This window comes from Hemitrygon akajei, chromosome 20, assembly GCF_048418815.1.
Source record: "Hemitrygon akajei chromosome 20, sHemAka1.3, whole genome shotgun sequence".
Classification (NCBI taxonomy): domain Eukaryota; kingdom Metazoa; phylum Chordata; class Chondrichthyes; order Myliobatiformes; family Dasyatidae; genus Hemitrygon; species Hemitrygon akajei.
In genome coordinates, this window is record NC_133143.1 from 27,567,196 (window position 1) to 27,584,796 (window position 17,601).

Genomic DNA, 17,601 nt, shown 5'->3' on the forward strand with positions numbered 1-17,601 from the left:
TACTAGCACAGAAAGCGATTCTGGAATGCTCTTGGCAAGTTGCAACTGTGCATTTTCTAGATACCCTCAAAATGCTGGAAGGAACAGGAATTTTGTGGATGTGGATGTGCAATGTGCAAATGTGGGTGTGGATGTGCAAATGAAGCTGGTAAAGTTTGTCCTGAATGACACCAAGCTTCTTCAATGCTGCTGGAGTTGACTCTAACTAGACAAGTGGCAAGCCCTCCATTCCACTCCTGACGTGTATGAAGAAAATATCTGGCAAAGTGCTGTTGGCTTGCACGATGCAGAATCTGGCCAGTCTGGCTTTGCCTGAGCAGCTGCTACTGGAATATCCATTGATGGCAAGCGTGGATGCAGTGGCTGGAGAACAGTGAGCACAGGCAGCCACTAATCTCAGGAAATTCCCAGACATACCAGTTCAGCAATTATGGATAATGCATATATCCAGCATCTTTAAAATTCAGATTTTCAGGATCCACAGTATTACCATTTGGTATTTTCAAATGACAATTCTGTTCCTCTGAATTATAATTACTATAGTCCAACAACTTGTTTGTTTGCCTGCTCTATAATCAATCTCTTTCACTATCATACCTTTTGTCATTTAATTCTTTGTCCTCCATATCACCGATAGTTGTTTTTATTTTATTTTCACTTCCTCTGCGTTAATCTATTTCCTTTCATCTTTTCTCAGTGGAGATCAAAGCTCATTAAGCTGAAATAGGAATGTTTTCTCTCTCCAGAGATGCTGCACATTTCCAATAATTTTATTGTTTTTATTTCAGAATTTAGTTTTGCTCTCCTGCTAGCTGCTGGTTGCACCTGCAGTTATTTTTAGAAAGTCCATTTTAATAAGCCAGAATAACTTAACATTTTAACATTGGCTGCAGTTCAAAAGCACTCTAGTTGTCAGATGCTTCGAGATCCCAAGGTTGTGAACAGGGCTATAGTTCTTCCTCTCACATTTTCCTCTTGGTTATGAAGACGTCATTCCCTTCCTCCCTTCTTCCCTTCCTGTTATGCAGCTCAGAGTTAAAATATCAAGAAGCAAATCTCACGGATAGTCACAATCAGAAATTCAATGGGAGGCAAATGTGAGTAATAATGACAGCCTAAACTCTGTCAGGAAAACAAAGTGACAAATTCTAAATGGTTACTGTCTAGACAACCATCTTGCATTTCTCACAAATCTGTGATAATTCAAATCTCTGTCTCCATTTTTAAAAAAACTTTTCACCTAGCACACTTGTATCAACTGCCTTTCAGGAAGCTCCAATAGCACTAGACTTCCAAGATTCATGCCCTCAATGTCTTCAATCCATTCCATCTCTTCTAACCCCACTAGATCTCTTCACAACTCCATTTCTGGTCTTCCACATACTTTGCTCCATATTTGGCAGCCAGATTTCTACAACTCCCCACATACTTTTTGCAACTGCCCAAATTCTAGTAAATTCCTTAAAATAATTTTGACAAAATAATTACCATCTAGCACATTTTATTCTTCTTTGGCCAAGATAAAATTTTGTTTGATGACATACTTGTAAAGCCCAAGACCTTTTCCATTGGCATGAATGGCCTTGTTCCTCTGGGAGCCGGCATGGACTCATTTGGCCAAAATGGCCTCCTCTGTGTTTTAGTAAATATTGGGTTCTATCAAAGAGGAGTTAAAACCTATGCGAATGTCACTAACATTGGTCCTTCCAACTTTAGTCTTGCACGTGGGTGAGGGTTCATGTCCCTGTCACCCAAGAATAATTAAGAACCATTTTTTGCCAATCTGGAAAAGAAGCTTTTTTTAAAAAAAAAAGTTTGTTTTTTTCTGGAAAATAATGGTTACACTTTTCACTTTGTACTTCTAGGCAACAGATTAAGGGAGGATATTGAATATAGAAAGGGTAATAAATTTTCATCTTTGATTAATTCATTAGAAGCTTGCTGAGATGGCAAGATGTCTCACAGAGTGAATTAATATTGCATTTAATAAGCTAAGACAATTATAATAACTAATCCTCAAATGTTTCTAAAATGAATCTGTAAAATTGTCAGCTTTGAATAATGCAGAGTTTAAAGAAGACTGTAAGCATTAAGGTCTCTTGTTGTGTTGGTCATTGACATAAAACGATGTATCTACTGGATGCTTCAATGATATTTGATGCACATGTGACAGATTTCATCTTTAATTTTTCTTTAGAGAAGCTATACATTGTTAGGGTGGTGAGGTGGAGATGCGCCTCGACCAAAGGAGGTGTAAGGTGCTCCTTCCCTCCGCTAGCCAGCAGGTCACCTTTGGGCAAGGTGTAGCACCTGCTTCTCCTCTCAATCAGGGTCACATGAAGTCATGGAAGCAGGTGGTGGATGGTCGTATGAGCAGTTGGTACACATCACAAGCCCTGGTGATGCCACCCCTGATGCCAGGCAGACAAGCTTTGAAGAGTATTGATAATGGCTGGGGGTCACCTGCCTTGCAAAGACACTGCCCAGAAGAAGGCAATGACAAGCCACTTCTATAGAAAAATTTGCCAAGAACAATCATGGTCCTAGACCATGATCGTCCACGTCATTGAACGTGGCACATAAAGATGTTGATGACATTAACAATTATTCCCTCTGAAGCATCAGTAGATGAAAGTTTGTTTCTTGGTGCTTACATTCTTGCAGGTTCCGAGTGAGAATGGGACTGTAAGTCCAGCCACCACATCATCTTGCCATAACTAAAGACTTCTTAGCTCATACCGGTGATTAGGGAGGAGCTGACAACCACATGAGAAGGGAAAGGTTACTCAAAGCTCTTGCCTAGAATTAATGGGCCAAATGGCCACCTTTTAGGTAAAGGTACATTCATGTAGCTAAGTCGACTCTTGACACATTGGACTACGTCTCTAGAGCTGTTACATGGAGGTCACTAGTTTAAAATGGTGCCTTTGAGATACGATATTGCACATACGTCTATTGTTATCTGGATCCAGTCGAAGTGCAATCTGAAAGCTTCCTTCCCATGAAACTAACTGTTCAATTATTCAAGAAGGATTAACAACTTAACAGCAATTCCTGTTAAATATTGCAGTTGTCGCACTTTGAGAAGCGTGATGATTTTTGAGCTGGATTTGGGTTGTCTGAACTTAGTCGCCAGTGAAAGGGCCATTTCTTCTCTGAAGCCTGAAGGCAGGCCTCAAAAGTGAACAATTAATTAAAAAATGAACAAGAGTGGAAAGACGTTCTGAGGCAATTTAAACAATATTCATCATGTGTGGTGTCATGTTAAATGCAATGATGCGTGGATTTAGAGAAAGTAGGTCAATGCTAAAATTTTGATAGAAGATTGCACTGGTTAGATTTCCAGAGCTTGAATTTTAAGTACAATGGAAGATTAAATCTGAACATCAAAAAGCATGAAAAGGTGAAGTTTGAGATGGTATAATGTTTATTGTGTTTAGTATGGTCCCAACAGTTCTTAATGCCAGTATTCCATCATTAAAGATAAATTAAAAGATAAGTAACTGCAGGCACCAGCTTGGACATTAATGAGTTAATATCAAGCATCCCTCTTGTACTTTTAAAAATCCATAGCAGAATCGCATTTTTATGTGTCAATGGCGTTGCTAATGAGTCCTTGCGTGGAAACATATTTCATGTTTTATCTTCCTGAAGAACATCAGCAGTCAGCTGTAGAACCAAGTTTATTTACCTCGTATCACAGCAGCTCATCTGGTCCCATTTGCAAAATTCAATTCCATTTGTTTTTTATGAAGATGTGCATTGGCTTGAGTCACCAGGAATAAATAATCTGAGCGGCAGCATCTCCTCTTTCAACATGGCCCCACCAATAAAGCTTGCTTCTGCCTCTCATGCATAATTCAAGGTTCAAAGCAAATTTATTATCAAATTATGCATATGTCACCATATACTACCCCGACATTCATTTTCTTGCAGTGGAACTAATACAATAGAACCAATGAAAAACTACAAAGACTGTCAAACAGCCAATGCGCAAAAGGCAAACCGTGCAAACACAAAAATAAACAAATAATACTGAGAACAAGAGATGTAGAGTACTTGAAAGTGAGTCCATAAGTTGTAGAATCAGTTCAGTGTTGAGCTGAGAGAAATCAGCCATGTTCATTCAAGGAGCCTGATGATTGAAGGGTACTAACTGTTCCTGAACCTGGCAGCATGGGACCCAACGTTCCTATACTCCCTTCCCGATGGCAGCAAAGAGAAGAGAGCCTGGCCTGAATGGTGGGGATCCTTAATGATGGAGGCTGCTTTCTTATGGCAGTGTTTCTTGTAGATGTGCTCAGTGGTGAGGAGTGTTTTTCTGATAGTGGACTGGGCCATACCCACTACTTTTTTGTGGGCTTTTCCATTCCTGGGCACTGGTGCTTCCATACCAGGTCTTTTGTCAAAATTTTAAATGAACGCCAAATTAGCACAAACTTCTAAGAAAGTAGAGGTATTGCCGTAACTTCTTTGCAATGGCTGGTCCCAGAACAGAGCACCTGAAATTCTGTACAGGTCAACATTTTTAAAAAAAATAAAGATAATCAAAGATCAAGGCTAGCAACAAGATTAGCCTTTTGTTATCAGGTTTAAAATGAACTGAACTTTAACAAGAAAAACAATGCTTATCAAATCAGCTGAGATGCTTTCCCATTTAAGTGAACCACAAACTGGGTCAGCACTGGGTCAGGAAATCGGCCTTTCCATAAGGAAACTTTTCATAGGTTTCAGCTGCTGCTGACAGACAGTGAAACCAACATAAACATTCCGATCTCGACTGCTCAAGTTTCATTTTCCAAACTTATTTGGATTAAAGCACCAGAGATCTTACTTACTCAAGTGTCACTTTAAAACCTGAAAGTAAAAATATCTAGGGCATAAAGTTCTCTCACATCGTGCCAGACAAGTGGATTCTATGTAAAACACGAGCACTTTCACCAGTAGCAGAACTGCTGTCTCACAGCTCCTGTGATCTGGGTTCAGAGCAGTCTGTGTGGAGTTTCCCTGTTCTCACTATGGAAGGATGCCTCTCCCCTGGGTTCTCCAGTTTCCTCCTGCAAACCCAAGACGTGCAGGTTGGTAGGTTAACTGGCCCATGCAACTCGGCCATAATGTGGAGAAGAGAGGAGGAGTTCAAGAACAGTCGCTACCCATTAACCATCAGGCTCTTGAATAAAAGGGGTAAAAAGGGGCTAACTACACTCACTTGCCCCATCACTGAAATGTTCCCACAACCAATAAGCTCACTTTAAGGACCCTTTACCTCATTATCTCAGGTTCTCATTATTTATTGCTATTTATATATATGTTTGCATTTGCTCAGTTTATCGTCTTCTGCACTCTGGTTGATCTTTCATTGATCCTATTATAGCTACTATTCTATGGATTTATTGAGTAAACCTACAGGAAAATGAATCTCAGGGTTGCATACGGTGACACTTTGATGATAAAATTTACTTTGACTTTTGAACTTTGAAAGAGTGGGGGGGAGGTAGAAAGAATAAATTGTGCTAGGATCAGCTCAGCATAAAAATGGGTGCTTGATCGTTAGTATGGACTCACTGAGCCTATATCTATGATGAAATGAAATTAGATGCTTTTGGCATAGATCTGTGTACTCCATCCAGGAAACTTCTTGTGATGTACGTTGTACAAGGGCCACTGCAAATGCAAAGTGACATCAACTAGTGTACAGTTCTCACTTTGACAGTATTTGCACATAGGGAAGTTCATAATCCACACACATTTGCTGGAGGGTTCAGACCTGCTTTAACACCAGTAGCTCTTTCCACTTTCATTTCAAATGTCTGCTCCGGTTACTGCCTTCCCATCCATCCCCCAGAACCCCTAGGTTCTTGCTACTCCTCAGAAACACTAAGACCGTCTGGTTCTTTGTTTCTCTAAGATCATGTATTCACCTTTTATCCTAGTCTTCATTTTCATTTGGTTTTAATGATTCCTTTTCAGATGCTTTTATACTACGAGCCTTTGTCTTCTTGCTACCACATGAAATCAGCTCATGATGATGGTAGAAAGCAAGCCCAGAATGTGTGTGTACAGGTGCATCAAACTAAGTGAGGGACAGTGATGCACCATCAATAACTCACTCTGAGACGTAAAAGCGAGGTATCGGCTTTTATTGACTGGAAGAAGGAACAAACAGTGAGTGACCACCATACTACATCCTGGAGACAGAGAGGCCGGGCTCAGACAACCATCACCTTTATACAAGGGTCTGTGGGAGGAGTCACAGGAGCAGTCAGCAGGGGGCGTGTCCAGACAGGTATATGTAGTTCACCACAGACAGTCCATACAAAAAAAAATTTGCTTAGGGTACAAAAGGGAACAGAATTCAAGCTGTTTCTGAAGCTGCTCTTCTAGTTACTTGCTCTTGATTTTTTTGATAACATTGGCAACCCTTATTCACAAAAAGCTTAAAAGGTAAACACTGGCTTCCCCAAGCTTTAAACACCCAAACTAACAACGTGCACCAGGCAGTGAATGGAAAAAGAGACATTTTGGTTAAAAAAAATGTAGCAATTACAATACACAACTTCCTGAAGCTGTTTAGAGAAAGACTTGCAAATCCGGCACTGAAAAGTGGCCCAAAGGCAGCTTTAGTGAAGCAGGCTTGCAAACGCTGATTGACAGAAGCAGATAGGCCTGGCGACCTCCATCTCCTAACACTTCTTTTATTCAGATACTCGCATTGCTAGGAAGCCCAGAATTTATAGCCCACCCCCAATTACGCAAATGACACAGTGGTGACCAGTCTCAGTGAACTACAAGAAATAGTTTGACTCAACTGGGTGGTTTTTAAACCCACTTCGGAGGCAATAGTTTGTAGCTAGAGATACAGACAATGCAAACTAAGATAAGGTAGCATGTTTCCTTCCTCAGAAGATCGGACTAAACTTATTAATTAAAAAAACACATTCCAACTCTTTCCTACTAATCAATAAACTGATTTTAATCTTCAAACAAGAGAAAATCTGCAGATGCTGAAAATCCAAGCAACACGCACAAAATGCTGGAGGAACTCAGCAGGCCAACCAGCAAACATGAAAAAGGGTACAGTCGATGTTTCAGGCTGAGTCCTGCTGGAGGGTCTCAGCCCGAAATGTCGACTGAACTCTTTTCCGTAGGTACTGCCTGGCCTGCTGAGTTCCTCCAGCATTTTGTGTGTGTTGCTTTAGCTTTCAAAAACGCTTTTGCAGGATTCGAATTTGAATATGCTCGATTATTAGTCCAACATAAGGGATGAAAATGCCCAACACAGTAATGTTTAAAATAAAGCAGATAACTTATTCAACCATCCCTAGTTTCACACGTCATCGATAATGAATAAATATTTGGCACAGTTCAAAGCTAAGGCAATTCTGAGCCCTAATTGAGATGTTCTTGAATCAATTAGAGCTCAGAATTCCCTTCAGAATCATTCTTTCGGAAAAACCCATTCCTGTGAGACAGACTGCCTGAAATAAAAATGGATGCACGTAACTTAAACCACTGAAAGCATGCTAAATCACCTAGCGCACTGAACCAAGTACGATGCAAGTATAAAGTACAGACTTGACCTTCAGCCTGACCCACTGCAACTCATCTGCATCCAGGCCTCGCCTGAATCTGAAGACCCACACCTTACGGTTCAACCACATCTTCCCTCCTATGCCATCAGGATCTTGAACCAACCTTAAAAATCCCGACACTATTTCAGACCATATTTCTTTTCTTTCTCTCCTTGCACCAATGTTTATGTTTACTTCACCCATTTTGTCACATAAGCTATGCTTAATTATGTTAATCTACACTTGTAATACAAAAAGAAAGCTAATTTTCATTATTTATACCCTGGGGATGTGTACCTATGACAATAAACTTGAACTCATTCCCAATTACAACCAAGTCCATCTAGGTATCTTGCTTCCCAATATCTTCGTGATATGCAGCGGCCAATGTCAATTCTGTCAGTTTTTACCGCGAGTAGAACAAGCGCAACAAAGTAAAATATCTATGCAAGATTTCAAAGCAGTTCTGGAGTTGCAAAACAAAGGTGGAGTGTGAGGAATTCTCTCAAATCCTCCAGCCCAGTAACAATAAGTATGGTGCGACCTCACTTTTAAAACATGCAGCAAGTAACTCACGAGGTGTCCGTTTTCATTTTAATCCAGAGCAGTTGGTAACCAGGAAAGGAAATGTCTAATTTTGAGGTGGTAAGAACATAACATCACTCAAGTTTAACATCACCACCATATTGAGTTTGACAACTGATGAATTGGGTATCGGATTGAAAGCGGCATAATTGAAATTTATATACATACCTGTCTTCTGTCATCAGGGGCTTTAAGGAAGAGAGCGTTTATCACTGCAATCGTGTAAGTCTGAATGTCAGCATCCACCCTTTTGTGACCAAAATAATACCAAAAACACATTAGCCTGGAAACACACATTTGTTTTCTACATTTTATACAAGGCCAACATCAGCAATTCTGCCATAAAACCATACTGTAGCAATCATTTACATTCACCAAGTGCCAAAAATCGAATTGCGAGTTGAGAGCCTATTTCTGATGAAGATCTACTTCTCATACACAAATCTATTGACGGCAACCTGTATTTTCTCACCGCACTTGGTCAAGGCAAACACTGCTTAGCTTAAATGTGAGAAGACCTGTGCTGATCAACGGGCTGGAGTGTTCACCCCTCTTAACCTTTCGCTTTAGCAGTCTGAGGTGCCCAGCTGCTTCCGGTGCCCAAGGAGAGTGTGGTGACCTGCCTCAGTGACTATCACCCAGTAGCACTTACATCCATTGTGATGAAGTGTCCTGAGGGGTTCGTGATGCAACACATCAACTCCTGCCTGAGAAGCGACTTGGATCCGCTCCAATCTGCCTGTCAGCAGAACAGGTCCGCAGCAGGTATCATTTCACTGGCTCTTCATTCAACCCTGGAACATCTGGACAGCAAAGGTGCATACATCTGGATGTTCTTTGTCAACTGCAGCTCAGTATTCAAAATACCATCACCCACTCAAAAGCTTCAAAAACCTAGGGCTCAAACCCTTCCTGTGCAATAGGATCCTCGTTTTCCTCACTTGCAGACCCCAGTCAGTTCGGATCGGCAACAACATCTCCTCCTCATGTATGTGAAGGATGTATGTAATAAGTCAATTCAATTCCATATTCTGGCAATTCAAGTGTCTATCTTAAATACTGAGAGAGTACCTGCCTCCTCTTCTCGAGCAGTGTGTTCCAGATTGCAACTGACCTCTGGATTTAAAAAAATCCAACCCAGATCCCCCTCTAAACCTTCCACCTCTCACCTTAAATCTACGCACTCTTGTCTTAGCCATCCCATCACCAGGAAAATAGCCTTACCATCTCCCATTTCTATTTCCCTCAATTTTTTTGCAGTTGGCACAGGTTACCCCTCAGCCTGTTCCACCAGGAAAAACAAACCAGGCCTATCCAGTCTCCCTTCATTATTAATCATGGTGAATCTGCTCTGCACCCTCTCCAGCACAATCACGTCGTTTCTATAGTGAGGCAAGAATCTTCTCTTAATCTGCTCTAATGGACAGCATTTCCACTCACTCAACCACCTCCAAGTAACTGAAGTCATCTCTTTTAGTAGCATGCTAACAAATCTTCTCTATACCACCTCCAAGGACTGACTGCTTTTTCTCCAGTGCAATGTCCAGAATTTAACAGAATTCATCAGCTGAGGCCCAAACATAGATTTATAAAAAATCTTAGCACTTAGCAAGTCAAGATATTGTAAGCTTTAAAATTCCTTGCAATTTCCTCTTCCTCTTGCAAAGAACCAAGTGTACACAACCCAGGTCTCCTGAATTTTATTATATTAACTTAACTTGCAAACTACATCACTTCAGAGTCCACTTCGATAACATTCAATTGCTTAGTATTTGCCCATTTTACCTGTCTGCAGTCTGCCTCACCTGTCTGCAGTCTGCCTCAATCTTCCCAAAGTCTGCAGTCTGCCTCACCATTTCCTGAAATTATGTCCTGTACATCTACTCATTGATATCAGGGTTAATAATTGTGCATTCTGAGTCACAACCTGCTAAGTCAGTATCATTGTCTCCTCCCTCACTTTCCGACAATTTTCTTATATCCATGTCCTCTGGTCATCAACAGAAAGTTTCTCCCCATCTACTGTATCAGAATTCCTTGTGACTTGGAACAGCTCCAAGAAACCTCTCCTTAAGCTCAAATTGATTGTGAATTTTCTGGAAACACTACTATTTCCTTTCACCCAACAAATAAGTGACTTGGAGAAACCAAACACATTCCCGTCCTGACTGGATTTATATTACAGTGTCTACAAAACAAAGCACAATTAAACCCAGATATTCCAGGAGACTCCTTGGCAAATGTAGAATCAACTTACAAACGGGTTACAGCACAAAAACTGGTCACTTAGCCGCACTAGTCAATGAGTTCCTTTGGTCTACTTTGATACCAAGCTCCACATGAGCCCCCTTTTACTTACCCCTTCCACATCCTACGATTCAAGCCCATTCCATCATCCCCTCATCTAATAAGACCATAAGGCATGGGAGCAGAACTAGGCCATTTGGCCCATCAAGTTGGCTCTGCTATTTCACGATGGCTGATGTATTATCCCTCTCAAGCCCATTTTCCTTGCTTCTCCCTGTAACCTTTGATGCCCTAACTATTAAAGACCCTATCAACCTCTATTTTAAATATACCCAATCACTTGGCCTCCACAGTTGCCTGTGGTAACGAATTCCTCAGATTCACTACCCCCTGGTTAAAGGAATTCCCCCTTGACTCTGTTCTAAATGGATGTTCCTCTATTCTGAGGCTGTGTCCCCTGGTTGTAGACATCCACTCTATCTGCGCCTTTCAATATTCGATAAGTTTCAATGAGATCACCTCATTCTTCTAAACTTCAATGGGTGCAGGCCCAGAGCCATCAAATGCTCCTCATACGTTAACCCTTCCACTCCCAGATCATTCAATGCCAGCATATGCTTTTCATTATTTACTTCCATCGTCCATCTAATTTACCCTCGGAGACATCCAAATCTTTTGACTCAACTATTACAATTAAGTCAGAGGATTTCATACTCTAAACATTTTCTGTGAATTTCTATGAATTCTTAAAGAATTTTTATATGAACTTATTATATTCACAAATCCCAGCAGTGATATCCCTATTTTCTATTTTTTTTCCTAAGAGAGGGCAGTGTCAGATTAGTTACACAGTCCTCACAGTTGTGATGTCATTTTTGTATTTCAGTTTTCAATTTCCAATGATCCTTTCTGCTCAGAAATATGGTACTTGTTTTTGTAATAAGTCAGACCCAAAATATATTAATCTAATTCAGTATTTTAGAGTATTTCAAGGCAAGAGCTGCTGGATGAGATCTCACCCTTGTAGATGCGGCATCAATTGCCCAATAGTGATCTCTTGCGCCACCTTCTGGTACAGGTCATAGCTATTCAACACCATGGACTCCAGGATTGCCAGCGACCGTTGTAACACCGCCACATCCGTTGCAGTCTTGTTCACATAGCTTGCTATCTGGCAAATGCACAAATTAAAAGTAAAATGTTTAAAGTCTTGCTTTGAATTTCGGACAAATAAACATTCGTCCCCATTAGAGTGCGGCAGCGCAGTTGCCAGCCCAACGCCTTACAGTGCAGACAACTTAATTCCAACCGCTGCTCTGCAAAGAGTTTGTATGTTCTCCCCGTGACCGTGTGGGATTCCTCTGGGTGGTCCGGTTTCCTCCCACTATCCAAAGACCAAGGTTAACTGGTCATTGTAAATTGTCCCACGATTAGCCAAGAGTTAAATTGGGGGATTGCTGGGTGGCACAGCTTGAAGGGCTGTATCTCAATAACAATAATACATTCTGCAAAACTGGTATTTTGGAACACCGGGCATAGAACGTAGAGCGGTCCAGCACAACGCAGTCCCTTCGGCCACAGTGCTGTGCCAACCTTTTAGCTTACTCCAGACTTTCCTGAACCATACTGAGTTAATTGGCTGGGGAAAGGGTGGGATTGAGAACAGACAGATGGGGAAGTATTAAAACTGGCCCTCTTAATCCATCCACAAATTTGACAGGTTTATTCTAAAGAAATTCCCACACTCAAGAATAATAAAAAAATTTTAATGATGAAGTCAATGAAACTAGTTAAACACTGAAGCCCAAAGTTGAAATGTTTGCCGCACTGTAATTTCAATCTCATGATGATGAAACAAATGTGAGACAAAGGGAAATGTCATAACGGCCATCCAACGTTTGTCTTCATTACCACCAATTCAAACAAGGGTTTCTTTTACACAAATTCAGACAAGGGTTTCTTTACACAAATATTGCCTGTGATTTCAGCATTTCTTCTGCATCCAAGTAACAACGTTCCTCTTGGTGCTTTGCCATGAAAGTAAGCTCACATCATCCGGGATTGACCATCATCCATTACCCAAGGGACGACCAGATTTTCAGAGGATAACTGGTTCCACGTTTATTTGCTACACATCAGCACCATCTGCCTGCGGTACTGACACCGCACAGCTCCTGCTCAGCCCAGATCACAAACCACAAATCCTGCTGTGCCAAGATTCCTAAATAGCCTCTGATTCCTTTTAGGGGTGGGGCATTATTGAAACATTGTGGTTCAGCATTCAAAATATTTTTCCGCAGGAAGGTAGTCATAGGGCCAAAGTACCCCTGCGCAACACTCAGCCAGGAATTGTAAATCAGATATGAATTACTGACCACTGTTGTGCCTGGAAATAGTGCCCGAAGGTTGTAGGCAAAGCAATGTATTTAATACAGGATTGACATGCTTAGAAAAACGAGCCCTTTCAATTTCACACACGCTGCCCCATTCACTTTGCAATCTTTATGCTGATTCGGTATGTACAAATAATAAGAGGAGAGGAGAATGGAGACTTTTAAACCGTTAAGAAGGTGAGGCTGGTGCAAATGGTGAAGCGATCTGCAGGATTACACACAACCCTGGACACTCACAGGGTTACTCGGTCTCTGCACACACCAGCCACCTGATTCTGTGCTGAGCCTCAATAAACTCCCCTCAGAATGATACGACTCACTGGAAGAACCATTTACCTCCTACTTTTGCCTGTTTGAACGTAGTGATAACCAGAGTTGTGGACTACAGAAACAAGTGAGCTAATAACCAACACCAGACAACACAGAAACAAGCATTTCAGTCCACTGAGCCCTTGCTATCCATCAGGCACCCGCGCCCTTCAACCCTGCATTAATCCCACTGTTCTTTGTCCTCCGCAATTCCCAACAAACTCCCTCCCGATTCCAAAATTCACCTACAGACAGGTGATGAACTGACCAACCCACCTGGGTTTAGATCGAGGGAGGCAACTGAAGTACCAAGGGGAAAGCCACACAGTCACAGGAAGAACCTGCAAACTTCACGTATCGGCACAGCACCCAGGGAGTTCAGGCTGCAGGAGTAATGAGGCTGTGATATACTAGCACTTAACTGCAGTGTATAAGAGAGAAAAGGCACAATAATCCAGGCTCTCACACCTCTGCCACCATTCAATTAAAATCACAGCAGTTACATATCTTAACACCACCTGTCCACAGAGGCTCTGCAACAAATTCTATTAAACTTTGGAAATCTTCAGTTGAGCCAGCCTCAACAACTTGAGAAAAGGTTCTAGATCTCCAACACCCTTGTTCAGCGCCTCATCCAAAACAGGTCCTTAATCCTGTAATGACCTTGCTCAGAACAGGTCCTTTAACTGAATAATCCTGTAATAACCTTGCTCAAATTTTTTAAGGTTATGCCTTTTTTTTTTGTTTCTACGTTTTCACTCCAAGGGAATCGGGGTAAATAGAAACTACCAACTCCTTTGATGATCTAAAAAGCGTTCACCCTTTAATTTCCCATGCTGAGGAGAATACAAGGTCATCAATACAATCTGTCTTCATCGCACAATCGTTTTAACCCCAGGATCATTATGGCAAATCTAAGACAAATCCTTTTCCAAGATCAATGTACAGAGTACAGTGCCCCAAATTGGATTCACTAAAAATCAGAACTTCCAAATCACTCCTTGAGTCCAGCCTTTTCTTTGATTTGTACCTGTTGACTAGATTGTTATCTCCCTATGGAAAAGGCAGATAACTGAAGCATCAGTGCACAGAGACAATGTTAGTTCATCGATTCTCCCCTCCCACAGCATTGCACCCTACTTTGCTGCAACAACCCAGCCATCTTGTTACCTTTTTGATGAAAGCAACTGAGAAAGTGTCCCAGGAGACAATCCCATGGTCCATGAGTTCAACAAATGCAGTCAGGGTGAAGGACAGCATGTCCCCGAAGCTGAAAAGACAAACAATCCCCAAGTCAATTCCAGGTCTCTCAATTTTGACAATAAAAAACAAGCCAAGAACAACTTTTGAAGCAGGAAACAAGGAAAGAGATTAAAACAGAAGGTGGCCAACTGGTATGACAACAATCCCTATGGGTAGCACAGTCACCAGAAAGCACGGAGAGCAGCTGGAAGAAAAAAACTGAATTATGCGTTCTTTATAAACAGCAACACCACAATCTGAAAGGAAGTTTTATTAGTAATAATAATAATAATAATAAAGCAGGCAGAAGAACATGCAATTCCCATGCGCTGGATTTCAAAGGGGCTCCCAGATTAGGTCAGTGATCAATTGCATCCACAGCTTTTTCCAGAAAGACAGTTACAGCCAAGAATGACAGCAGCCTCGCCTCCTTATTAGTAGCATGCTAGGGTACAGATTGAACATTTTTAATACTTAGCTCACGGAGCAGTATGCTGCTTTTTTTTTTGAGCTGCACCATCAACAAGTGCTAAATCACGTTGCAATTTGTGGAGCTTTGCATTGGTCTGTGTTACCTTTCCTGAGACAATGGAATGCATGCACCAGGCTGGCTATGTCTTCACTTCTGTAATTAATCACACATCCTCTCATTTCACACACAGATTTGATTAGAATGAGCATAACCCTGGCCACAAACAGCCCAACTTCTCATAGGATAGTTGGTGCTGTTGAAAAGGTAACAAAAAAATGAAGCTTGCTTGAGTCTTGTCAGATGGAGATTCACTGATGATATCTTTGATCTTCTTGTGGTTATATGCATTAGCCAGTAAAGGGAGCTTGAATAAAAAGGCATTCCTGACTCCACATAAATTGCCAAATAGTGCACTCACACTCTGATAATGACATAAAAAGATGAAAGAACAACTAAACGCTGCCTGCACTTTTATTCCAGAGTGGGAAACTCCAATGCAACAAGCATTCCATAAACAGCATAAATTTGAATGTCTTGTTAAACTGGTTCATATAAAAATGCCAGCGAGGGAAGAGTCAAGGTGGGAAACTTGGTCAGGATTCAAATAGCTCCATGGGATCCTCAGCATCCAGCTGAAGTGTGCAGGTGGTAATATCCTACCATTCAACTTCATCAGCAGCAATTCACCAACACCCAAACCCAAAACAGCGGCATGGGATTCAATTCTACAAGTTCACAAGGACAATATGTTACACTGATTACCAAATTTGATCATCTTAGCTCAAAAGAGAAAAAAAAAACAGCCCTTGTTGTGAAATGTGTTTGCAGATACGCTGCACCTCCAAAACGAACCACTCCAGGAAGCTGATTGGTTAATTTCAATTAGGAGACTGCAGCATGCCTGCTTCCACAATTATCCAATTCCTCAAACATTTGCAGAGTGGCACGGGAAAATGCTGTGGAGTAATGGGGGAAGAGGCAAGCACAGTGAGATTGTTGTGGATTTTTTTTTTTAAAAGCTGTCACAGCCACAATAAATCAAATGCTGTCTAACGTGGTATTATATAGGACTCCCAAGATGGCACTGCAAGGAAGCTAACCGTACACGCTGGGCCCCTCCAATGACCATATCTGAAAAATTCTGCATTATCGTGAATGAGACGCATGTTTGAAATTCTATTAATTCTACACAAACAGAACAGTTATTCTTCCAAGTATAGTTTCAAGCTGGCTGAACACAGTCACAGCTTATGAAGTCAAAAGCAAAAGAGGGAAAAAAAATCATGGGAAGCTGGAGGAATGGGAAGCTTTTAAAAGTAAACAGAAGGCAGTAAGAGGGGGAAAATACGAGGTTGAGCTAACTAATAATATAAAAGCAGATACCGAGAGTGTTTCTTAGATATATAAAGAGTAAAAGAGCCAAGAGTGGATATCAGACTGCTGGAAAATGACACTGCAGAGGTAGTAATGAGGGACAAAGAAATGGCTGTCAAAATCAATAAGAATTTTGCATTGGTCTTCAATGAGGAAGACACCAGCAGTATGCCAGAAATCTGAGAGTGTCAGGGGGCAGAGGTGAGTGTCGTTGCTATTACTAAGGAGCAGGTGCTTTGCAAGAAGGTAAATAAATCATGTAGACCCCAGGGTTCTGCAAGAGGTAGCTGAAGAGATTGCGGAGGCATTTTGGCACAATGACCTTCATAAATCAAAGTACTGAGAGAGAAGTTAGGATGTTAATTTGAAAGTGTAAAAGACACTAGTGAGGCCTAATTCGGAGCATTGCGTGCACTTCTAGTCACCTACCTACAAGAAAAATATCAATAAGATTTCTAAAAATTGAAAAAAAATGTCAAGGATGTTGCCAGGATAGGGAAAGGTTGAATAGGTTAAGACTTTATTCCCTAGAGCATAGAAGATTTGATAGAGGTATACAAAATTATGAGGGGTATACATAGAGCAAAAGCAAGCAGACATTTTCCACTCAGGTGGGGTGAGACTGGAATGAGAGGTCACAGGTTAAGTGTGAAAGGTGAAATGTTTAAGGGAGAATATGAGGGGGAGCTTCTTGACTCAAGATGGTGGTGAGAATGTGGAACAAGCTGCCAGTGGGAGTGGTAGATGCAGTTTCTATTTCAACATTGAAGAGAAATTTGGATGGGTGCATGGACGTAAAAGGTATGGAGGACTATAGTCTGGACGTAGGTCAATGGAACCAGGCAGACTAGATGGGCAAAGGGCCTGTTTCTGTGCTGTCGTGTTCTATGACTCCATCAGTAGTGAACTTCAAGAATTACTGGATTCTGGAATATCTCCAGAGGACTGGAAAATTGAAAATGTGACTTTACTCTTTAAGAAGGGAAGGAGACAGAAGACAGGAAATTATAGGTTAGTTAGCCTGACTTCAGCAATTGGGAAGATTACTTGGAGGAACATGATAAAATAGGCTGAGGTCAGCACAGTTTCTTTAAGAGGATATCTTGTCTGGCAAATCAAATTACAACTGTCACTTCAATGAAGAGCCTTTCTCTGCAGCAACAGGGGTGGCTTTGAGTCCTTACTGTTCATAATCCACTAAACTGAGCCTCATGTGGCAAAGGTTAGTTCCAATGCAGGCATGAAGAGTCAAGTGACTCAGAACTGGTGCCAGACAGTGTGGAAAATGCATTTTGCCTTTCTATTGCACCTGTAACACAAAGTTCAGAGGAGTATTTAAGAAACCTGACACTAAGCCAAATGTTAAAGAAATAAGGGCAGGCAACTCGAAACCCAATCAATGCTGCGT

At 41.3% G+C, this 17,601-nt stretch overlaps 1 protein-coding gene across 1 annotated transcript in view; it reads right to left on the bottom strand.

Moving 5' to 3' along the window:
* The window catches only part of elmo1 (engulfment and cell motility 1 (ced-12 homolog, C. elegans)), a 224,673-nt gene that overhangs the window by 129,252 nt on the left and 77,820 nt on the right, over nt 1–17,601 (bottom strand). The window contains exons 8-10 of the mRNA XM_073024050.1: nt 14,276–14,375; nt 11,423–11,574; nt 8,325–8,403 (exon numbers count right to left, since the gene is read on the bottom strand). Coding sequence (XP_072880151.1) covers nt 8,325–8,403; nt 11,423–11,574; nt 14,276–14,375 — 331 coding nt within the window. The remainder of the gene's footprint in view (nt 1–8,324; nt 8,404–11,422; nt 11,575–14,275; nt 14,376–17,601) is intronic.